The sequence below is a fragment of the Gaeumannomyces tritici genome (genome assembly GCF_000145635.1).
Source record: "Gaeumannomyces tritici R3-111a-1 unplaced genomic scaffold supercont2.6, whole genome shotgun sequence".
In the NCBI taxonomy this organism is placed as follows: Eukaryota; Fungi; Ascomycota; class Sordariomycetes; order Magnaporthales; family Magnaporthaceae; genus Gaeumannomyces; species Gaeumannomyces tritici.
Genome location: NW_008804550.1, coordinates 1,791,319 through 1,814,207, shown reverse-complemented (window position 1 = coordinate 1,814,207; position 22,889 = coordinate 1,791,319). Strand labels below are relative to the sequence as shown.

Here is a 22,889-nt window from a genome sequence, read left to right as displayed (position 1 = left end):
CGGCTGGTGCCATGGCTAGCAAACTGCTTGGGCGCTTGCCAACCCCCGTTATCTATAGCCAGTGCGGCGTCGTCAGTAAGCTGACTCCCGCTAGCGGCGGCGATCACCAAGCCACGCCGAGCACTGAGCGACGAGCAAGCGAGAAACAAGTACCGAGGTGTCCCCGGGAATGCGTGGCAGGTGTACCCCCTTACCCCCGGCGGTCTCACCCGCATGCTGCCGTGTAACGTCACGGTTGCAATACTTGATGCCCTCATCTTCCGAGCCAATGGCCGCCCGGCCACATGTAGCTGATCCTACCGCGGCCCTGCTCGCACTGGCCCTTGATGGCAGCTTATCTCTATCCGCCCCTCTTTTGTTGGGCGTCGAGGGCGCACCATCAGCGCCTACTGGCAGGGTCCATGATGGGTCAACTATCGTCGAGTCGGCGGCCTGCATGATCTAGACCTGCCGTGCGCCATCGCACCCCCGGCGCCGGTTGCTTACATGGCCTCCGCGACTGCAGTGTGGTTTGTATAAAGGACGAGCAGGCCTAGGACGGTGGGCGCACTGGTCTGTTCTACGCAGGCACGAGGCACGCCATCTGCACACTGCAGGTACTACAGATAAAGTACCGGCTTTGTGGCTGCAGAAAACCACACTTTCGAGTGCAACGGGCGTGTTAAGGAGCGCTCGATCCCGATATTCCGGCAATCACCGTTCCCGGAGGCGCCGCAACCATGTCGGAAAAGAAAGAACCCTTATCTCCGCCAGAAGTGTCGCAGGCCGAGTCGATCGAGGTGCCCATGGTGACGGTTGAGGCCCAAGGTTTCGACGAGCACGCGACGAAGCGGCTGCTGCGGAAGCTGGACCGGCACATCATCCCGTTCATGTCGCTGATCTATCTGTGCGTCGGCTTTCCATCGCAGCAGCTTGTCTGGACGGCACCTCCTTCCTGCTTATAATCCGAAAACTGACCGGCTGGCGCCCCTCCCTCCCTCCCAGGCTCTGCTTCCTCGACCGCACCAACATCGGCAATGCGCGCCTCGACCACCTCGAGCAGGACCTGAACCTCCAGGGCCTGCAGTACAACGACTGCCTCGCCATCCTCTTCCCCTTCTACATCGCGGCCGAGATCCCGAGCAACATGATGATGAAGCGCGTGCGGCCCTCGCTCTGGCTCACCTTCATCATGGTCTGCTGGTCCGCCTCCATGATCGGGCAGGGTTTCGTCAAAAACTACGGGGGCATGCTCGCCACCCGCGCTTTCCTCGGCGTCTTCGAGGGCGGCCTTTACCCAGGCGTCAACTATTACATCACCCAGTGGTACCCGCGGCCCGAGTGCGGCTTCCGCATGGCCCTCTTCTTTTCCGCCGCCACCCTGGCCGGCGCCTTTGGCGGCATCCTGGCCCGCGGCATTGCCGAGATGAGCGGCGTCGGCGGCCTGGCGGCCTGGTCGTGGATCTTCATCCTCGAGGGCCTGCTCAGCATTCTCGTCTCCTTCACCGCCCCCTGGGCCATCCACGACTACCCCTCCGAGGCTAGCTTTCTGACCCCCGCCGAGCGGGACGAGGTGCAGCGCCGCCTGCGCGCCGATTCGGGCCACCTGACGGACGACTTCGACGTCCGGTACGTGTGGCAGGCCATCCGCGACTGGAAAATCTACATCCACATGCTCATCTGCATGGCCGGCTTCTGCCCCATCTACTCCTTCTCGCTCTTCCTGCCCACCATCGTCAAGAACATGGGCTACACGGCCAACAATGCACAGCTGATGAGTGTGCCGCCCTATGTTTTCGCCTGCTTCTTTACTATCGGTGCTAGTTACTACGCCGACAAGCTACAGAGGCGGGGTGTCTTCCTGATGGGCTTCCAGCTCGTCGGGATCCTGGGCTTCGCCATGCTCTGCGGAAGCGGCGACGCGTCCATCCAGTACGCGGGGACCGTTTTTGCGGCTATTGGTGGGTTTCCTAGTTTTGGCCTTCTTCGCCTGTGAGGTCGTCACACGTCCTGTAGGCGAAATTTGTGCTGACCTTTGGTGCCCCTTTTCGCTCCAGGGATATACCCACAGATACCTCTCGGCCTGGCATGGAACAGCGGCAACATCGGAGGCAGCCTGAAGAGGGGCACGGGAATCGCCATGCAGGTTATGGGAGGCAATTGCGGCGGCATTATCGCTTCCTACGTCTACCTGACCCGCGACGGGCCGCGATTCATCATCGGGCACAGCATCCTGATTGGATTCATCAGGTAAGCCGAAAACAGTCTTGCCCGTCTAAATGGCATACACAAACTTGGCTAATGGCACCGTCTTTCACGCACTCCTAGCATGGCATTCTTCCTCAGCGGTTTCATGTCATTGTGGTGCAAAAGGGAGAACGCTAGAAGGGAGGGGATCTCGCGCGAGCTGAGAGTCGACGAGCTCACCGAGGAGCAGAAGGGAATGGAGAGGGAACTTGCCGACAACGTCCCGTGGTTCAGGTACACCTGCTAAGGTGATGCAGCCAGACCAACCCACAGTCTAGCACCTTCGTGCCACTCGACTGTTTCATACAATTAGGTTGCGACAATCGGTTGCTGTTGTTCAAAGACAGGATACTAGATTAAAGAGGAAGCCATAGAACGCAAAAGGATATCGTAAAAAAACACCATGTACATATTAGGCAACCGAAGCAACAACGCTGTCGATATAAGGCAACACCCCCTGCGCCTTGTCATCCCCCAGCAGCGCCTTGTTCTGGTACGTCTCGATCGACAGCGCCGCCTCGATCTCCTCGAGCGTCGGCACCGGCTTGCGCTCATAGTTGACCTCCTCCGCATCCTCGATGACGTGCGGCACAAAGGTGGAGCAGTTGCCCGTGACGAGGTCGACGTCCTCGCGGATGCCCATCCCCGCCGGCTCGCCGTCGACCATCCACAGGCCCAAGACCGGGAAGAAGGCCTTGCCGGTCCTGTCGTCGGGGAAGCGCGGCAGCAGCGCCAGCTCCTGGACCACGTAGCCCTCCTTACCGTACTCGCCGGCGTCCGACTCGGACAGGACGCTCCCGTCGGCGCCGCCGCGCAGCGTCACGCCCGCGCCCTCGCGCGCGAAGATGGGCTTGCGCGCAAACTGCGTCATGCCCGCCGGCATCTCGGGCTCGAGGTACGTGGGCAGGAGCCACTGGCCCCTGGGGTCGTCCTTGAAGAGGTCCCAGAGGATGGCGAAGACGGCCTTGTTGCTCCAGAGCATCTTGTACGGCGCCTCGAACCAGATGGTCCCGCCGACGTACTCGCCCGTCGCCTCGTCCCTCTTGCCGACGTTTTCCATGTCGGCGAAGCACGCCTCGCCAGCTTTCCCCGTTACCTAAAACAGTCTAGAGTTAGCACCGAGTGCCTATACGTACCTAGAGCAACGCCTGCGCTAGGCGCGCAAGACAAATTAGAAATGGGGGGGACGACGTACCATCATCTCCCAGGGGTAAAGCTTGAATATGACATCAATGTGTTCACCGCCGATATCGTAAAAGCGGCCGTCGGGGCCCATCGCGATCAGGTCGAACCAGATCTTCTTGACCGCGTAGCCGGCCGCGGCGCACGTGGCGGCGAGGACCTCGGTGTTGACCTCGTCCTCGCCCGAGCAGTCGCCCATGGAGGCGAAGTGGACCACCTTTGGCCTGTGGCCCAGCGCCTTCTCGGCCTCGGCCAGGTTCCGCCGCCACGCCTCGACCAGGGACTCCTCGATGGCGTTGAACTGGTCGGGCCCGTGGCCCGTCTGCTCGAGCCAGTACCACTGGATGCTCGCGCCCTCGAGCAGGCTGGTTGGCGTGTCGGCGTTAAACTCGTAGAACTTTGGCACGCGCAGCCGCGGGTCCGGGTGGTCCAGGCCGCCGAAGCAGATGTCGAAGCGCGAGTAGACGCTGCCAAAGGCCGGCTCCCTGTCCCAGGACTCGACGATCTGGCGGAGGCAGTGGGCCGGGATGGCCATCTTGCCCGTGATGATGTGGGGGTTTTGGACGAGGTAGTCGGCCGCCTCGCACAGCATTTCGAACACGTCCCTGGACGCGCGCTCGAGCAGGTTGATCTCTTCGGTGGTGAAGGAATAGTACCGGTCGTCGGGCCAGTAAACTTCATGCTGGTGCTCGGGGGCAGGATCTTGGTTGAACACGAGCCCCTGACTCTGCACCAGGCGGCTGGAGTTGGGGCGGGGCTCGATGTGAACGCGACGCATGTTGGAGGAGTAAGGGGTGAAAGGTATAGAAGGGGTTTCTAGAGGGCGATGAAAGCGGAAGGATGACGAACGTTGTAGGGAGCGATGCGAGGTGAAATTAAGCAAGTAATGGCAAACCTCAGAGATTACACAGCTTAGTGGCAATCACGGAGGGAATGGAAGGGGCAGGAGTTGGTTGCAGTCGGGTTGTTTGTGTTTTGAAGTGATCTTGGAGAATTCTCCTATAGCTCCGGTGTCCATGACGCCAGGTTATAAACTGACGCAATGATAGACGGCGGCTCAAGGGCCGGCCTGTTGGCGATGCTGCACATATCCGCATGGTTCCGAAAATAAACCCATGCCACAACAGGTGCTGCCACAAGTTCGTTCTGGCTGCTTGATCTGGGCCACTATCGCCAGCATGGTCCTTTCTTGCTCTCACAGCCGCCCCCACAGCCACCACAGCCTGCCCCACAGCCGCCTGCGGGTTGGGTGTTGGGTGTAGCCCAGGTACCTGCACAGCCTACCGCGGCTGCCACAGCCACGCTGCAGCTTACTACACCACCTACTACACCACCAACGAGTGACACCACACCAGACACCAGATGTGGCAGTCTCGACCACTTTGATGATGATTGCATCTCATCCTTCCCACACGGCAAGCCAATCAGACATGCCAATTGACCGGGCCTCTTGCTGACTGTGAGCTTTGATTACCCCACTCCGCAACCTTAATCCTCCCGCCAACTACCAATCTCGTTGGTCCCCAACGCCTCAGCAGCCATAGGCCCGTATCAATTGTGCCGCAGCGCTTGTGCCCCAATCTGTTCGGCCTCAGCTGCCACAACAATGGCGTGAGTGCATTCGGAAGGAGGACTCCCTGTTCGGGACTCTCTCTTCGGCCGACCAAGAGCGTCCGATATGCAACTGGATCTACGTCTTGCTGGTATAAAGGTCTGGATATCTCTTCCACCATTGACGACTTCATTTCTCCCATCATCGCACACAAAGAATCCACTCTGCATCCTCACCGCAGCTTCCCATTTCCTTCTGTTTCTTCTTTTCCTTGAGTGTTTTCCTTTGCCCTCTTCTCTTCTCTCGCACCCGCCCTCTTATCGCTTCCATTTTCCCATCCCGTCCCACAACAACAAAACAACCACCACAAAAAAAAGGCAAACTCACCGCCACCATGAAGACCCAGCAGGTCTCCCTCCCGGCCCTCCAGCTCGCCGCCGCCCTCTACTTCGCCGAGGGGTCCGCCGCCGCCCCCACCGAGCCGGCCAGGGGAATGAGCGTCCACTGCGTCGACGCCTCGGGCACCGAGGTCGCCGGCAGCCTCTGCGACGGCAACCAGAAGCGCGGCACCTACTTCTTCGCCACCCGCGACGTCATCGACAGCACCGACAAGCTTGCCCGCCGCGGGGTAGGTCTGCCCGAGACCGGTGATTTGGAAAAGCGCACTACCGCTTCCCGCAAGAAGCACGGGGTCATCTTCCCGTGGGGTACCAAGCCCGGCGGCGGTAACCACGGCAGCTAAGCGACGCAGCTCATCTCAAAACAGGGTGACTTGTGACGTGGTTTGTCTCATTTCCAGTTACTTACCGGTCAAGCATTTTTTGCTTCTTGTTGGGATGGATGGAAGTGTTATCAAGGCCGGATGTCAATTGTATTCTTATCCAATAAGATTTTCTCGGCACAACAATACAGATGGTGCAACCCCGCATGGTCACACAGGTGTAGCTAGGATGCCGTGATTTGGCCATGAAATGTGCCCTTTTTGTCAAACACCACTGTGAATCGGCAGGCCTTGAGTTCGGTCAAGGCAAGGTGTGTTGGCCTCAAATTTCAGGCGGTTGCTATCCTGTAATCCCTGGAGGGCTTTCTGCAGGTATCCACAACGAACCGAGCCATCTCGGTATCAGTCGTCACCCAAGTACCAATGTCCTCCTGCTGGACTGACAGGTTTCCCATGCGCCCTTGGCAATCTTGGCCAAACCAACCCGATATGTGATGCCATTTTCCTCCCGAATGAACATGACATTTTGCGACTGGGGACTTCGCTCTACGTCCAACGAATGATCATGGTTGGTTTCCATCCGTTTGAGCTGCTCCTCGTCCACTCCCAGGTTTGTCGACAACAAAACAACATCGGCCTGCCTCTCCTTCAGGCCACCAAAATAGCTTTCCAAGAGCCAGACCTTGCCCAGCGGCTCATCTGAAGCCGAATGCATGGTCGCAATACAGTAGTAGTCCCCTTGAGCCTTGCTGCCGTCTTGATTACGCCATTGTACTTGCTGTCGGACTGTGATCTTGCCAACACTCGCAGTGAGTTTCAGAAGTCCATACGACATGTCCTTGGGCGAAGACGCGGAGCCATCAAGCGCGCCATCGGTGCCGGCCTCGCCTGATGCCTTGCGGGGCGGAATGTCCCAGAAGGCGTCCGGCGCGTCCACGGGATCGTGCCACTCAACCTCGGAGGCGATGGTGTCGCACAGGTGCTCGTCGTACCTGATGGCGGCCTGCCAAGACAGCCACGACCAGGACGGGAAGGGTAGGGTGCGGACCACCCCGTTCTTGGCGGCGACCTCGCACCTCTGGCGCCGCGGGTGCGGGCATGGGCAGAGGTGGTGTTCCTGCCAGACCATGGCAATATCGAGCTCCTGGAGAGGCAGGCCCCAGATGTGGACGTTGGGCATGCCTCTGGCGAAGGACTTGAGCATGCCGCTGAAGGCCCAGAGCGCGTCCCCTTGATTGGTGAATCGGCGGCGCGAGAAGTTGGCCACCATCTCGCAGTAGCTGTCAATCGGGCACTTGACCACCCCGTCCGGGTCTACCGTCGAGAACGAGTTCTGGCTATCCACCGGGCATCTCGGAGGCGCTGTCGGGCATGCCCGGCAGGCTCTGCCGTTGCTGCCACTGTCCCCGTCGCCGTCATGGTCTCGCGCCAGCTCTAAATCCTCGCGCCACGAGTCAACCTGGCAGGCCCAGTAGACCAGCCGGTCCGTGAAAACGAGTGTGCGACGGGCCAGCTTTGCCTCCTGGTACGTCCAGCCGCGAGTGTTCCATTGGCTGTGTTTGATGGCTTTTACCAGCGATGGCGCAACCACGGCGAGGCGATTTCCGTTCACGGTTCGGATGCACTGGGGCACCAAGGTGCGCGGGTTCGAAGCCACGCCCGGCAGGCCCGCCCAGCAGTCGGCGCCCGAAGCGGCAATCAGTACGACGGATGCCACTGAATAGATGGCGTCCATGATGGAGAGCTGCTGGTTCTTGTCGATGGGATCGTTCTGCACGATGCACAGCGAGTCGACCCAGAGATAGCGCTCACCCAGCGCAGCAGTGAGCTCGATGGCCTCGCGGATCGTCCGCGGGAGGGCCACCTCTCGTAGGCCTTGCGGCTCCGAGTACTCCTTCAGGTTTTCGGTTCTGAGGCAAGGCTGGCCAGCCGTGCCCCAAACATAAGACAAGGCCAGATACTTCTCCTCCGAAGTCACCGCCGTGATTCTGTATTCCTGGACATCGATGCAGCGCATCTTGGCCGCCTCCCCAAGCTGCATCTTTGCACAATCTGCCCCATGGGTCGTGTCACAGTGCCGCATCCAGTTCCTAATCAGCCCAACATCGATCTCCGGGTGCACCTCTCTCGCGACCCTAGGCTCCCAGACCCTTGCCACGGTCTTCCCTCGGAGAGGAGGGAGGATCCTTGCATGGCCGAGCTTCTTGGGGGAGTCTACCAGCGCCAAGGAGCCCCCGAACCAGTTTCCGACAATGATGGCAGCTAGCTCATCGTGGTGGATGCAGACCTCGTGATCAAGGCTTTTCTCGTCCGTCGGATCAACACCGTAGCGTGCCGCTGACAAGATCAAGTCGCACCCGTGGCAGGTACCAGCGTTCCGCGCCACGCCTCGCAGGGTGCCAATCTCGTATGTCATGAACATGGCCGCTAACCCATTCCCCGAATCCGAAGTTTGGTTTTGTTTCCGTACAGGAACCAAAGCAGTCGAGCGTAGCTGGCTGCGTTCCTGTTGATGGCATCCGCAGCCCAACCCGAACGCGAGCTCGTAAAAGTCGACTTTCCGGCAGACTGTACACAGCCCCGATGCATCTGGGCTGCTCGAGTCTACATCCCGGGTGAGTTTGGTCCACATTTCCTGCCCGCGGGGGACCATAAGCAAATGAGCATATGCTGGGTTTCCCAAATGCATTGTCCCGTCAATCTCTCGCGCTGAGAATGCCATTTGGGCGGGCGAATGGTCTAATGGGTGTCTTCAACTTGCAGGGTAATTAAGGATAGGAGACTAATTGGTCTAGGTGACACGACAGAGGTTGAGGATGGACAGCTGCAAATAGCGGCGGATCTAGGGGTTTTCGGGGGACATACGACAGATGCTGACAGGCCGCGGCTCGCGAATTTATAGGCTCGGAGAGGGGCATTTAAGCCACATTGTGCACATTGAACCTGACTGTCTCCCGCGCCCAAGAGCGGGGTTGATATGAAACAGCCAATAACGCGCGTAGCTCATTTTTCATTCGCGCGTTGCTTATGACCGACCTACAGAGGGCAGCCACACTGGGCGATAAAAACATTGATGAAGGATAGAGAATGAGAGAAATAAGAAGACTTGCTCACGCAAAATAACAAGTGGGTTAACGAGGAATATTTGGGGGAGCTGAAAAACTTGATAGGCAGTTCGCTGTCCGTTATACCATTTATCTCTTTTGTGTCATCAATATAATCATGGGACGTAAGGTTGTGTGCTACACCTTGCTTCCCTTTATATATGGTCGAAATTTCCGCCTTTCCAACACCTTAACTTGTTTTCTCTTTCATTCCTTTTTATTTTTCCTTGGAATGCTACCAGCTGCTGAAGAACCTCTCTGTCGCACGCGGTTGTGATAAATTCGCATAGCTCAAGGGAAGGATAAAAGCAGGTAACTGGGCACTCGGTTCCCATACATCTGCCTAGTTTCTTAATTTTTGATGGGTGCTAAATCATCTCCCTTTTGGCACACACAACCGCGGGATTTAACCAAAAGAACTTGCGTATATGGCGAGCCGGATATGCCTTTACGACTGATGAATGTCCTTTATTGCTTTCAAAACTTTAAATCAAAAGCTTCCCGTTTCCTGTCCGGGCTTGGGAACATTGAAGAATGTTCCCTTTTCCCATGCGCATGTTGTCCCTTTCTTTGGGACCTGGGCCCATCTGTGCACATCACCCGCACCTTCCCTTTGTTATTTCAAGCCTGCTCGACTTTTTCTCTGTATCTCTCGTTTTCAACCTACCATCCCGCACCGCGCCAGGTTCAGGCTACCACAAGCGACCCAAAGGCCTGCGCTTTCAGACAACACACGAAAAATATCCCAATCGTATTATCTTCGCAACATGATACGATCGTCGCTCGGAGCGACGCTCAAGGCGTCGATGAGGTTCAACGACCTCATCTTCGTCTCCCAGGGAAGGGAGCTCCCCGCACATCGCCTTGTCGTGATGACACGTTCGCCGGTCTTGGAGAAGTTAATCCAGTTAGGCGAGCTGGCCGAGGTTTGCAGATCACACGCTCGTCGGATGTTGAATCCCTAAATTGTAAGCTAAAACCACCCACTCATTCGAATCAGGTCGGCGGGAAGTGCATGATCCAGGTGAACTCGGCGTTCTCATCGTCCGCGGTTGAGTACTTGCTGGAGTACCTTTACACAGAGAGCTATGCCTGCCCATTCGCAATGGCAACAAAGAATGGTAAGCAGAAATTCTATATTGAGAAAGATCATTTGGATACCTACTAACCAGCTGCGAACATATCCGTAAAAACCGCCACGCCAGAGCCAGTCCACTCGGCAACCAGTGCCTTGGAGCTCACTGATGGAGACACCAACAAGCTCAAGGCCAACAACGACACTGCTACGATTGTCGGTGACCTCATCTCGTTCAACGATGAAGAGATGGGTCCGGTAGTCGATAGCGCCTTGGTCCACGCTGGTGACTCTGCTGGTTCTTCCCAGGAGAAGAGCAAGAGCCTGGTTGTCCAGGGAGCTTTGATTCAGCACCTCCATGTCCTCGGACTTGCCAACATGTACCAAGTCCGCGCGCTTGCCGACGTCGCCCGCGGCTATATAGCCAACATCCTTTCACACGTGTTTTCGGTTGGCCCTGCCTTGCAGGTCATCGAGGTGATGAAGACGACTGACAAGTTCGACGGACAGGTTTGGGACTTGCTTCGCAGCTGCATCATGCCCCACGTCCAGAGTCCTTTCGCTCGGCGTCTTCTCGGCGAAGTCTTCATTTTATGCGACAAGAATCGGAGCGATGCCCTGTGCCAAAAAAGCATCAACGACAATCTTAAATCTAGGGGACGTCTATACTGCCACAGACTTTAGCTATTCTACCACAGAATAGCGGGGTCACAGTGCAACACAGACTGTCAAGGTACCTCTGCTAGTTTGGGCGGAGGATCTGTGCTTTTGCTGGTCGATCAATGCCTGTCAGTAACGTGACTGTGTTCGTTGGTAAAGCCACGCCGCAAAAGTCTGGATACAAACGCAATTTCCCACCAAAACTTACAATTTTCGAACGCAAATAAAATAGCAAAATAAAATCGTAAAAATACATAATAAAATTTATTTCCGTAATGTTTTACAAAAATTTTAACATATATTTTTTCTAAATTTTTTAGCTTATCGTTGTTACAGTCAGGCCTCTGCTCCTAAGGTAGGGCACCAGAGGAGTATCGAACAGTAGCACGTAACTTAACAGATTGAGGGGATTTACAAGGTAACCTGGGTGCGGTTTGAATGCTTGCTCCAAAGGTTACTTGGAAGCTAACTAAAGTTTGACTAATGCCGAAGCCTTAATCAAAAATTGCTTAAAACAGTAAAAAACCCTTCCTTTTTATAGCCCGTTCCTAACGCTTGTTTCCACCCCTTTTTAAGGTGGTAACCTGTAATTTTGTCGACAAATTACAAATTACCTAAATAATTTGTAACCCTATTAACAAATTACGGGCGGCTTACTTAAGCTTTTTTTGGTAAGGGGCAAGCGCTTGCTTACCCTTCGCCTTTTTAGCTTCCTGTTCCGGCCGGGTGGTTGTTGGTTGTAACATTAAGTCCCTTTTCCACCGGCCAAGCCTTTTTGGCCTGTTTACGTCCATTTTTCCCATTGTTAGTCGTAAGTACTATTTTTCCTTACTGTTTAACCGTCCCTTTTTTTTAACAATGTCGGGTCGAATACAAAAACGCTTTGCGCGCTCGACCCTTTGGCGCAAAAACCTTTTTGCTTTGGTTTTTGCATCGGCTATCGATATAAATTCCTATTCTTTTTATCGGAACGTTTTTAAAAAAAATACCTGTTTTATTTTTCCGCAGGATTCCTTTCGTTGCGTGGAATGTTTTGTTTGCAACCGTTTTAGCTATAACATTTTGGGTTTTTTACTTAAACAATTGCGTTTTATCGGTTTTTAATACCAAAAAATCGAAACCGAAGTACGGGTTGTTAAAGCTAAGCGTTGCGCTTTAAATAACCGTTTCGAGCGTTTTCGCAAGCAAAAGGACCTTTGGCTTAAAAAGCAGCTGCGGGCTGTTAAAAGCACGGGCGAAACCGCCCGGTAAAAAGCGGGGAGCGTTAAAAAGACGGGCGAAACCGCCCGGCAAAAAAGGAAAAAGGGGGCGCTAGCAGCCAATCGGGCACGGACCTTTCCGGGGACATGCCGGCGAGCTACCGGTATCGCGGCCAAAACATAACGGCGAAGTTAAAAAATAGGGTAAATTTTAAATTGTACGAAAGCGCATAAAGCGCGGAAAATTTATAAAACCAACCCCGCGTACCCAAAAAGGCACAAAAAAAAGGAAAGTTAAAAAAAAACAATTTTTGTTAGCGATAGCACTTTTGGTAAAAAATTTACGGAAGCTTAATAAAAAAAATACCGCATTCGGCCCGTAACCCGGTAACCACCCGCTTTTGCACCAATTAACCCTTAACATATTGTTCCTTTTTTTACACTTTTTTTATTTAAGGGCAAGCCCGGGTAATTACCGGAAGGGATCGAGCAAGCTTAAAAAAAGCATTCGCGACTTTGCACCGCTTACAATAACGCTTAACGTTACGTTAAGCACGTTGGAAAAGGCCGCTAAACCACCGGAACAAAATACCAAAAAGCCCCGCAAATTTCCAACGATTTTAAAAACCTTTCCGTAAAAAAGCTGCAAAAAATAAACAACGTGCTAAAAGCCTAAAGCAAGCGCGCCCGTTTAATTTAAAAAATTTAAAATAAAAGGTAAAAGCATGCGCATAAAAGTTTAAACGAAAATAAAAAAAATACTTTTAAACAACGGAAAGGTTTTACGTAAAGCAAAATTACTTTTAAGCCTTTTATGTTTAAAAAATTGGCAATTTAGCAAAATATCGCCCATTACATTAGCAATTACAAATTTATTTTCGAAAGCAAAAAAGAACGTTACGGTAAAAACCGTATAAAGGTTTAAATAGCTTTTAGCACTTTCGATTATCGGCAACGGGTACAATGGACAAAATATAAGCAAATGCATTATTTAAATACCGGGGTATCGTTTATTTGGGCCAATTTTTCGCGGTAACTTTAAACAAAATTAAAAAACCCCAATTTGCAAATGTAATTAGCAATTAAAAAGCTTGCGGAAAATACCGTTATTAAATAAAAAAATTACAAATTGTTTAAAGCGTTTCGGATTTATTGGGATTTAATAAAAAATAACCTTTCCGAATTAATACCCAAATAAATAAAAACGATATTGCTTTTTAACCGGTTCCGCCCCAAAATCCAAAAACGGGTAATACTTGGAAGCTTTTTTTATATTATGGAAAAATTGCAAGCCAAAGTTTTTAAAGCAAAAATAATATTGGAACCGCATAAAGGAATGCCGGGGGATATAAATGTTTTAACCTTTAAAAAGCCGGTTACCTGCTTTAAATGCGGGCAATTAAACCATATCGTTGCAGCATGCAAAATACAAACGGATAACCCGGAAACCCCGTTAGTCCTAGCAACCACATAAAGGGCAAAAGGAAAAAGGCCCAAAGTACGGTGCTACAAGTATAGGAAATTGGGCTATATCCGGCCGGCGTGCCTTAAAAAAAGCAAAATATCGTTACCCAATTCGATACCGCTATTTGGCCGTTCGGGCACCGGGGCTTAAAAATGCGCCTTAACGGTTAAAATACGCTAAAAAACCGAAGTATGTTTATAAATTAACGGTTGCCGGGTAAAGTTAAAAGCGCTAATTAACAATGGGAGCAACGTTAATTTGCTGTACAACCGTTTTTTAATGGAAGCAAAAAAAATACCGGTGCCAAACGGGGGCTACTTAACGTAATTCGATACCAAAAAACGCATGCTTACGCTAAGGGTAAAAAAGTACAAAACTTGGGTAACGGATAGCTAAAAAATAACCCGAAAGTTAATGGTATTTTACGTAATAGTGCCCCGGGCCGGGTACAACATTACGTTAAGCATGCTTTAGCTTTAACAAAAGGATATTAAAATTTAATTTGGGGATATAAAATGAAAGTTCCCGGTAATTACCAAAAAGGTTAAAATAATTTCGTTGGAAATAACCAAAAAACTAATCCAATCGGGACAAACGATAGCCGTGCTAACGGTTGCACGCCCAAAAACCCCAAAAAACCCCGGGAAAAGGTTAAAAGCTTTCCCGGAATAAATTAAAGGAATGGTTGCAAAACATGCGCAACTTTATAAATTAAACCTTTTGCCAAAATATATAGGCTAAAACTACGCAATTAAATTGGAAAAAAAAACGATGCCGCTTTACAAAAGCATTTATTTTTTATCCAAAAAGGAATTAAAAACCTTCCGGGGATATTTTAATAAAGCTATAACGAAAAGTTAAATCCGGCATTTAATTAGCCCCGCCGGCGCCGGAATTTTATTTATTTTAAAAAAGGATGGGAAGCTCCGCCTTTGTATTAATTATTGGGGTTTTAATAAAATTATTAAGAAAAACCGGCTAGCATTCCCGTTAATTTACAAAATATTTAACCGGGTGTTTAAAAGCCAATACTTTACCAAATTGGATTTAAAAAACGCTTATTACAAAATACGGATCCAACAAAAAAACGAATGAAAAATTGCTTTCCGTTGCAAATATGGACATTACGAATACTTGGTAATGCTTTTCGGTTTGGCCAACGCTTTAACAACGTTTTAAAGCTTTATTAATATAGCGCTTAAAAAATTAATTAATAGCAATTGTATTGTATATTTAAACAATATTTTTATTTTTTCGAAAATATAAAAAAAGCACCGCGAAGCAATAAAAACGGTGCTGGAACGATTCGAACGGTTTAAGCTTTACGTTAGCCCGGCCAAATGCAAATTTAAAATGGATAGTATCGATTTTTTAAGGTTTAGGATAACCAAATTCGGGGTTAAAATCCTGCCGAACAAAATTATTGCGATTTTAAAGTAAAAAATACCGGAAAGCGTTAAAAACATTTAAATATTTTTAAACTTTACAAGGTATTATCGGAAATTCGTAAAAGGTTACGCGAAAATTATTATGCTTTTAACGAATTTTTTTAGTAAAAATACCGTATTTTACTTAAAAAGTATTGCAAAAAAGGCTTTTTGCAAATTAAAATTGCTATTTACGAAAACTTCGGTATTGGTGCATTTTGACCTTTTAAAATCGCTATGCGTGCGGATTAACGCTTTGGCTTTTGCGATAAGGGCGGTGCTATTGCAGCAGCAAAACGGCCGGTAGCACCCGGTAGCTTACATGTCGAAAAAACTGCAACAAAAAAAGCTACGCTATGCAATCCTTAATTTAAAATTGCTAGCAATCGTAAAGGCTTTTAAAAAGTAACGGCATTACTTGGCTTATTTACAAAAAATTATGAAAATAATTACCGACCATTTAAACCATACCTATATTTTAACAAAAAAAAAAGTAATAAAGCGCTAAATAAAATGGTTTAAAAATTTAGCAAAGTACGACTTTACGATTAAATGGAAGCTAAAATACCGGAACCTTACGAATAATTTGTTAAAACGTTTTTAAAACATGCCCGTAAACGGGAAAACTAATATGGCAAAAAAAAAAGTCCAAAACGATTTGCTAGCTAAATTCCGAAAAGCAACCCACGTAAAAACAACCATTACTAAAAGGAATACCAAAATAATATTAAAGCGCATTTTCGAAATATAAGCAAAAAACGATTTCGTTTAAAGCGGTACTTGGAAAAACAAATTTAACGTTTGGGAAATTAGCAACGGCTTGCTTAAGCACAAAAAAAAATTTAAATTTCGAATTTAGCACCGCTTAAACGGATAATGCTTTGGGAACAATACGATAACTCGATAAAAGGTTACAAAAGCATGGCCAAAACTTTAAAAAAGCTTAAACGGCAGTTTAAATGGCCGGGTATGGCTAAAAACGTACGCAAATACGTACGAACGTATTAAATATGCCAATAAATAAAGCTAAAAACACAAGCACTTTACGGGCTATTAGCACTTTTGCCCGTACCAAACCGCCCGGAACAAAAGCTATCGATAAATTTTATCGAAAAGTTTTTAACGTTAATAAATAAAACCGGTAAAAAGCGCAATGCAATATTGGTAATGGTCGACCGGTTTATTAAATATAGCTTTTTTATTTTAACGTTTACGAAATTAATTAATAAAAAATTGGGAAACCTTTTATTTGCATACGTTTGGGGGTTGCTAAAAACGCCCGAAAGGATTATATCGAACCGGAATAAGCTATTTACAAACGGGTTTTAAACAACCTTTACCGAACATTTAAAAGTTGCAAAAAAGCTATCGATAGCATACCATTTTTAAACCAACGGGCAAACGGAACGAACGAACCAAGCAATAAAGCATTACTTCCGGTGCTTTTGTTGCAAAAGGCAAAACGATTGGGCGTTGCTATTGCATTTAGCAGCATGGGTGCATAATACGAACGTGCATTTGGGGTTGCAAAAAACCCCGGCGTTTTTGTTAATAAGGTTTTACTTACGAAAGCTTTATAATTTTCGGGTAGTTAAAAAAAAACCTTTAATAACGGTTAAGGTTAAGGCGGGGGCTTTGGAAGCAATTAAAAAGCAAGCTAAAAAATTGCTAAAAAAAGCGAATAATACGTACAAAAAGTATTATAATAAAGGCAAAACCCCGGTGCTTTTCGGGGTAAGCAATTGGGTATTACTAAGTACGGCGAATATTAAAATAAAAAGGCCGTTAAAAAAATTGTTGCACAAATGGTTGGAACCTTTTTAAATTTTAAAAATGGTTAGGTTAGCCGGTTTGGCGTTCCGGTTAAAGCTTTCGGTAAATTACCGAATATATAACGTATTTCCGGCAAATTTATTGCGGGCGTTTAAAAAAAAGCCCAACGAAAAACCAAAAAAAAAAACCAAAAATCGAAAAAAAAAAAAGGATCGCTTTAAAGTAAAAGTTTTGCTAAAATATAAAAGGCTTTTGCAAAAACGAAAATATTTGGTTAAATGAATAAATTACAACGAATTGGAAAATTTGTAAATTCCAAAAAAGGATATTACGAAAAAAATTATTTAAACGTATAAAGCAAGCTTATTAAAAGCAAACTTACAGGATAAGGAAAATACCGGACCTTAGCGGGTAAATACCCGGAAAGGATGGGGGTATTACAGGAAAAAAGTAATAAAGGCCAAAAAAAAGGCCCAAAAGAATGTTTTAACGTGCCGAACCGGCTGGTTACCGGGGAAAAACGTAAAAAACCCGTAAACGGTTTGTAATAACCGTAAAATATTGTGCTTTATAAACAAAAAGTTAAATAAAAACGGTATAATACGGGGAACGTTTTAAATTAATGGTGCGATATATTTAAATTCCAAAAAACATGCAAAGTATAGCACATTTCGGAAAGCCCGTAAAGGGCATGCTTAACGCAATACGTTAAAGCAATTACCGCATTTTAAATGTACGTTATGGTAAAAAATACCATTGCTTGCCCGAAAAAAAAGTAAAAAAATTTCCGAATGGTATGGCGGACGGGCCTAAGCGTTTGGGTAGCGGCAAATGCATATTAACGGTATTTAAACCCATTAAAGGAACAAAAAAAAAGCATTTGGAAATTATTTATTAAAACATTAAAGCTTAATTAGTAAATATGGATACCAAAATTTCGCAATGCTGCAAAAGCAGCATAACGAAAAGAAATTATAATTATAATTATAACAAATTAACGAAAAAACTTAAAATTAACCACTTTTTAAAAAGGAAATACCAATAATTAATTAGGAAAATATGTAAGGAAAATCGATTAATAGCCAAATTTAAAGGAACCAATATTTCCGGAAACCAGGTTTTTATTATATCCCGGCATTTCGAAGAACGCCGTGTCCTTACGGGGAGCCGCGCGGCTGTAAGCTTGGGTATTCGAATGCGCCGCAATTGCGGCAAAGCTAACGGCAATGCTACCAAAAAAAGCAACCACACCTTTTTCGAAACGCTTAAAAAACGCTTTTATTTCGTTAAAACGGTTTTTAATGGCAGCTAAAGCCTAAATTTGCTTTTTTGTTTAAATGGAAATGGTGCGGAAATATTGGAACATTTTTTAAGTAACTTCCAATATTGCAATGCGGGCAGTTTTGCGTTCGATGCGCTTTTAAACAACGGCTTAACGCTCGTAGCGCGCAAGCTATTCGGCCGATATGGTATGGAAAGATTTAGCTTTTTGGATAGCTTTGCAAGCGCGAAATTGGGCTTTAATAAGCTTTTCGAAAAGCTCCGGTATTGCTTTAAAAAACCGTTTGTAAATAACGTTTAGGATTTTGTTAAAATTTTGGGCTATTTCCCAAAACCATTCGGAAAGCTCGATATAAACCTTGTTGCTAATTACGTTTTTGCAATAAATGCATTTGGCGAACCCCGTAATTGTTAAAAGCACGGGCGAAACCGCCCGGCAAAAAGCGGGGAGCGTTAAATGCACGGGCAAAACCGCCCGGCAAAAAAGGAAGAAGGGGGCGCTGGCAGCTAACCGGGCACGAACCCCCCGGAAACATGCCAGCAAGCTACCAATATCGCGGCCAAAGCATAATGGCGAAATTAAAAAATAAAATAAAGCTTAAATTGTACGAAAGCGCTTAAAACGCGGAAAATTTAAAAAACCGACCCCGGGTGCCCGAAAAGGCACGAAAAAAGGGAAGGTTAAAAAAAGAACAATTTTTATTAATAATAGCACTTTTAGTAAAAGATTTACGGAAATTTAACAAAAAAAACACCGCATTCGGCCCGTAACCCGGTAATTACCCGCCTTTGCACCGATTAACCCCTAACATATTGTTCCTTTTTTTATACCTTTTTTATTTAAGGAATAAGCCCGGGTAATTACCGGAAAGGATCGAACAAGCTTAAAAAGGGCATTCGCAATTTCGCACCGCTTACAATAACGCCCGACGCTATATTAAGCACGTTGGAAAAGGCCGTTAAACCACCGGAACAAAATACCAAAAAAACCCCGCAAATTCCTAACAATTTCGAAAACCTTTTCGTAAAAAAATTGCAAAAAATAAACAACGCGCTAAAAGCCTAAAGCAAACGCGCCCGTTTAATTTAAAAAATCCAAAACAAAAGATTAAAGCATGCGCATAAAAATTTAAATAAAAATAAAAAAATACTTTTAAATAACGGGAAGGTTTTACGTAAAGCAAAGTTATTTTTAAACTTTTTATATTTAAAAAATCGGCAATTTGGCAAAATATTGCCCATTATATTAACAATTACAAATTTATTTTTAAAAGCGAAAAGGAACGCTACGGTAAGGACCGTATAAAAGTTTAAATAACCTTTAGCACTTTCGACCATCGTCGGCGGGCATAATGAACAAAATACAAGCAAATGTATTACCCAAATACCGGGATATCGTTTATTTGGGCCGATTTTTCGCGGTAGCTTTAAACAAAATCGAAAAACCCCGATTTGCGGATATAATTGGCGATTAAAAAGTTCGCGGGAAATACCGCTATTAAACAAAAAAATTACAAATCGTTCGAAGCGTTCCGGATTCGTTAGGATTTGGTAAAAAATAATTTTTCCGAATTAGCATTTAAATAAACAAAAATAACATTACTTTTTAACCGGTTTCGCCCCGAAATCCAAAAACGGGTAATATTTAAAAGCTTTTTTTACATTATAAAAAAATTGCAAGCTAAAGCCTTTAAAGCAAAAATAATATCGGGACCGCATAAAAGGACCCCGGGGGATACAAATATTTTAACCTTTAAAAAACCGGTTACTTGCTTTAAATGCGGGCAATTAAACCATATCGTTACAATATGCAAAATACGGACGGATAACCCGAAAACCCCGTTAGCCTTAGCAACCATACAAAAAGCGAAAAGGAAAAGGCCCAAAGTACGGTATTACGGGTATGGGGAGCTAAGCTATATCCGGCCGGCGTGCCCCAAAAAAAGCAAAATATCGCTACTTAACTTAATACCGCTATTTGGCCGTTTAGGCACCGGGGCTTAAAGGTGCGCCCCAACGGCCAAAACGCGCTAAAAAACCGAAATGTATTTACGGATTAACGGTTGCCGGGTAAAGTTAAAAGCGCTGGTTAATAATAAAAACAACGTTAATTTATTGCACAACCGTTTTTTAATGGAAGCAAAAAAAACGCCGGTGCTAAACGGGGGTTACCTGGCGTAATTCGATATTAAAAAACGCATGCTTACGCTAAGGGTAAAAAAATATAAAATTCGGGTAACGAATAGCTAAAAAATAACCCGAAAATTAATAATATTTTACGTGGTAATGCTTTAGGCCGGGTACGACATTACGTTAAGCATGCTTTAATTTTAACAAAAGGATATTAAAATCCGGTTTGGGGATATAAGGTAAAGGTTTCCGGTAATTACCAAAAAAGTTAAAATAATTTCGTTGGAAATAGCTAAAAAATTAATCCAATCGGGATAAGCGATAGCCGTGCTAACGGTTGCACGTTCGGAAACCCCGGAAAACCCCGGGGAAAGGCTAAAAGCTTTCCCGAAATAAATTAAAAGGATAATTATAAAATATGCGCAATTTTATAAATCGAACCCTTTGCTAAAACATATAGGTTGGAATTACGCGATCGAATTGGAAAAAAGAACGATATCGCTTTACGAAAGCATTTATTTTTTATCCAAAAAGGAATTAAAAACCTTTCGGGGGTATTTCGACGAAGCTATAGCAAAGGGTTGGATTTGGCATTTAATTAGCCCCGCCGGCGCCGGGATTTTGTTCGTTTTAAAAAAGAACGGGAAGCTTCGCTTTTGTATCGATTATCGGGGTTTTAATAAAGTTATTAAAAAAAACCGGCTAGCATTTCCGCTAATTTACAAAATACTTAACCGAATGTTTAAAAATTAATACTTTACCAAGCTAAATTTAAAAAACGCTTATTACAAAATACGGATCCGATAAAAAAACGAGTAAAAAATTGCTTTTCGTTGCAAATATGGACATTACAAATACTTAATAATGCCTTTCGGTTTGGCCAACGCCCCAATAACGTTTTAAAGTTTTATTAATATAGCGTTTGGAAAATTAATTAATAGTAATTGCATTGTATATTTGGATAACATTTTTATTTTTTCGAAAATACAAAAGGAGCACCGCGAGGCAGTAAAAACGGTGCTAAAGCGATTCGAACGGTTTAAACTTTACGTTAGCCCGGCCAAATGCAAATTTAAAACGGATAATATTAATTTTTTAGGGTTTAAAATAACCAAATTTGGGGTCGAAATTTTGCCGGATAAGGTTGTTGCGATTTTAAAGTAAAAAATACCGGAAAGCGTTAAAAATATCCAAATATTTTTAAATTTTACGGGGTATTATCGGAAATTCGTAAAGGGCTACGCGAAAATTATTGTGCTTTTAACGGACTTTTTTAGCAAAAATACCGTATTTTACTTAAAAAATATTGCGAAAAAGGCTTTTTGCAAATTAAAGTTATTATTTACGAAAGCTTTGGTATTAGTGCATTTTAACCTTTTAAAACCGTTATGCGTGCGGATTAACGTTTCGGCTTTTGCGATAAAGGCGGTACTATTGCAATTGCAAGACGGCCGGTAACACCCGGTAGCTTACATGTTAAAAAAGCTACGATAAAAAAAGCTGCGCTATGCAATTTTTAATTTAAAATTGCTAGCGATTGTAAAAGCTTTTAAAAAGTAACGGTATTATTTGGCCTATTTACAAAAAATTGTTAGGGTAATTACCGATTATTTAAACCATACCCATATTTTAATAAAGGAAAAAGTAACAAAGCGCCAAACAAAATGGTTCGAAAATTTAGCAAAGTATAACTTTACGATTAAATGGAAGCCAGGATACCGGAACCCCGCGGATAATTTGTTAAAACGTTTTTAAGATATACCAATGGACGGGGAGGCCGATATAGCAAAAAAGGAATTCCGAAGCGATTTATTGGCCAAATTTCGAAAAGTAACTTACGTAAGGACAACCATTATTAAAAAGGATACCAAAACGATATTAAAGCGCATTTTCGAAATATAAATAAAGGACGATTTCGTTTAAAACGGCATTTGGAAAAACAAGCCTAACGTTTAAAAAATTAACGACGGCCTATTTAGGTATAAAGGAAAAATTTAAGTTCCGAATTTAGCACCGCTTAAACGGGCAATGCTTTAAAAATAATACGATAACCCGACGGGGGGTTACAAAGGCATAGTTAAAATTTTAAAAAAGTTTAAACGGTAATTTAAATAACCGGGTATGGTTAAAAACGTACGCAAATACGTACGGACGTATTAAATATGCCAATAAATAAAGCCGAAAATATAAATACTTTATAAATTGCTAGTATTTTTGCCCGTGCCAAACCGCCCGGGACAAAAGTTATTAATAAATTTTATTGGAAAATTCCTAACGTTAATAAATAAAACCGGCAAAAAGCGCGACGCAATATTGGTAATAGTTAACCGGTTTATTAAATACAGTTTTTTTATCCTAACGTTTACGAAATTAATTAATAAAGGATTGGGGAACCTTTTATTTGCATACGTTTAGGGGTTGCTGGAAATGCTTAAAAGGATTGTATTAAACCGGGACAAGCTATTTACAAACGGGTTTTAAATAACCTTTGCCGGATATTTAAGGGTTGTAAAAAAGCTATCGATAGCATACCATTTTTAAACCGACGGGCAAACGGAACGAACGAACCAAGCAATAAAGCATTACTTCCGGTATTTTTGCTACGAAAAGCAAAACGATTGGGCGTCGTTATTGTACCTGGCAATGTAAATGCATAATACGAGCGTGCATTTAGGGTTGTAAAAAACCCCGGCGTTTTTGTTAATAAAGTTTTACTTACAAAAGCTTTATAACCTTTGGGTAATTAAAAAAAAACCTTTGGCAACGGTTAAGGTTAAGGCGAGGGCTTTGGAAGCAATTAAAAAGCAAGCCAAAAAATTGCTAAAAAAAGCGAATAATATGTACAAAAAGTACTATAATAAAGGCAAAACCCCGGTGCTTTTCGGGGTGGGTAATTAGGTATTGCTAAATACGGCGAACATTAAAATAAAAAGGCCGTTAAAAAAGTTATCGAACAAATGGTTGGGACCTTTCCAAATTTTAAAAGTGGTTGGGTTAGCCGGTTTGGCGTTCCGGTTAAAGCTTTCGGTAAATTACCGGATATATAACGTATTCCCGGCAAATTTATTGCGGGCGTTTAAAAAAAAGGCCCGGC

General features: G+C 45.7%; 8 protein-coding genes across 8 annotated transcripts; 6 read left to right on the top strand and 2 right to left on the bottom strand.

Annotated features, from left to right (window-relative positions):
• The first annotated feature begins 501 nt into the window (after nt 1-501).
• Nucleotides 502-2,813, top strand: GGTG_10993 (high-affinity nicotinic acid transporter). The gene is made up of 4 exons (XM_009228872.1): nt 502-886; nt 985-1,940; nt 2,037-2,229; nt 2,308-2,813. The coding sequence occupies exons 1-4, from the start codon at nt 720-722 to the stop codon at nt 2,471-2,473; spliced, it is 1,482 nt and encodes a 493-aa protein (XP_009227136.1). The 5' UTR covers nt 502-719; the 3' UTR covers nt 2,474-2,813.
• GGTG_10992 (hypothetical protein) lies at nt 2,428-4,596 on the bottom strand. Its single transcript, XM_009228871.1, has 2 exons — nt 3,422-4,596; nt 2,428-3,322 (listed from the first exon to the last, which is right to left on the bottom strand). The coding sequence occupies exons 1-2, from the start codon at nt 4,184-4,186 to the stop codon at nt 2,639-2,641; spliced, it is 1,449 nt and encodes a 482-aa protein (XP_009227135.1). The 5' UTR covers nt 4,187-4,596; the 3' UTR covers nt 2,428-2,638.
• Nucleotides 4,597-5,354: 758 nt separating this feature from the next.
• Nucleotides 5,355-5,702, top strand: GGTG_10991 (hypothetical protein; the record flags this gene model as incomplete). Its single annotated transcript, XM_009228870.1, has 1 exon — nt 5,355-5,702. One exon carries the CDS (start codon nt 5,355-5,357, stop codon nt 5,700-5,702), a length of 348 nt encoding a protein of 115 aa, XP_009227134.1.
• Nucleotides 5,703-5,794: 92 nt separating this feature from the next.
• On the bottom strand, nt 5,795-8,501 carry GGTG_10990 (hypothetical protein). The gene has a single exon (XM_009228869.1). It carries the CDS (start codon nt 8,401-8,403, stop codon nt 6,091-6,093), a length of 2,313 nt encoding a protein of 770 aa, XP_009227133.1. The 5' UTR covers nt 8,404-8,501; the 3' UTR covers nt 5,795-6,090.
• Nucleotides 8,502-9,552: 1,051 nt separating this feature from the next.
• Nucleotides 9,553-10,544, top strand: GGTG_10989 (hypothetical protein; the record flags this gene model as incomplete). The annotated part of the gene is made up of 3 exons (XM_009228868.1): nt 9,553-9,711; nt 9,786-9,906; nt 9,991-10,544. 3 exons carry the CDS (start codon nt 9,553-9,555, stop codon nt 10,542-10,544), a joined length of 834 nt encoding a protein of 277 aa, XP_009227132.1.
• Nucleotides 10,545-11,866: 1,322 nt separating this feature from the next.
• On the top strand, nt 11,867-12,882 carry GGTG_10988 (hypothetical protein; the record flags this gene model as incomplete). The annotated part of the gene is made up of 4 exons (XM_009228867.1): nt 11,867-11,937; nt 12,177-12,261; nt 12,499-12,621; nt 12,799-12,882. 4 exons carry the CDS (start codon nt 11,867-11,869, stop codon nt 12,880-12,882), a joined length of 363 nt encoding a protein of 120 aa, XP_009227131.1.
• Nucleotides 12,883-18,199: 5,317 nt separating this feature from the next.
• On the top strand, nt 18,200-18,971 carry GGTG_10987 (hypothetical protein; the record flags this gene model as incomplete). The annotated part of the gene is made up of 2 exons (XM_009228866.1): nt 18,200-18,270; nt 18,773-18,971. 2 exons carry the CDS (start codon nt 18,200-18,202, stop codon nt 18,969-18,971), a joined length of 270 nt encoding a protein of 89 aa, XP_009227130.1.
• A 377-nt stretch (nt 18,972-19,348) lies between these two features.
• GGTG_10986 (hypothetical protein) lies at nt 19,349-19,669 on the top strand (the record flags this gene model as incomplete). Its single annotated transcript, XM_009228865.1, has 1 exon — nt 19,349-19,669. A coding segment is annotated over one exon (321 nt), but the record flags the coding sequence as incomplete, so codon positions are not given.
• Between the last annotated feature and the right edge of the window lie 3,220 nt (nt 19,670-22,889).

What these genes read in the sequence shown, in the direction of transcription:
- GGTG_10992 (XM_009228871.1), bottom strand. Translation starts at nt 4,186, where the DNA reads ATGCGTCGCGTTCACATCGAGCCCCGCCCCAACTCCAGCCGCCTGGTG. An exon ending in TTTACCCCTGGGAGATGATG is followed by an intron (nt 3,323 to 3,421) that starts GTACGTCGTCCC and finishes AGACTGTTTTAG; the next exon opens with GTAACGGGGAAAGCTGGCGA.
- GGTG_10990 (XM_009228869.1), bottom strand. Translation starts at nt 8,403, where the DNA reads ATGGCATTCTCAGCGCGAGAGATTGACGGGACAATGCATTTGGGAAAC.
- GGTG_10993 (XM_009228872.1), top strand. Translation starts at nt 720, where the DNA reads ATGTCGGAAAAGAAAGAACCCTTATCTCCGCCAGAAGTGTCGCAGGCC. An exon ending in TTCATGTCGCTGATCTATCT is followed by an intron (nt 887 to 984) that starts GTGCGTCGGCTT and finishes CCTCCCTCCCAG; the next exon opens with GCTCTGCTTCCTCGACCGCA. An exon ending in ATCCTGATTGGATTCATCAG is followed by an intron (nt 2,230 to 2,307) that starts GTAAGCCGAAAA and finishes ACGCACTCCTAG; the next exon opens with CATGGCATTCTTCCTCAGCG.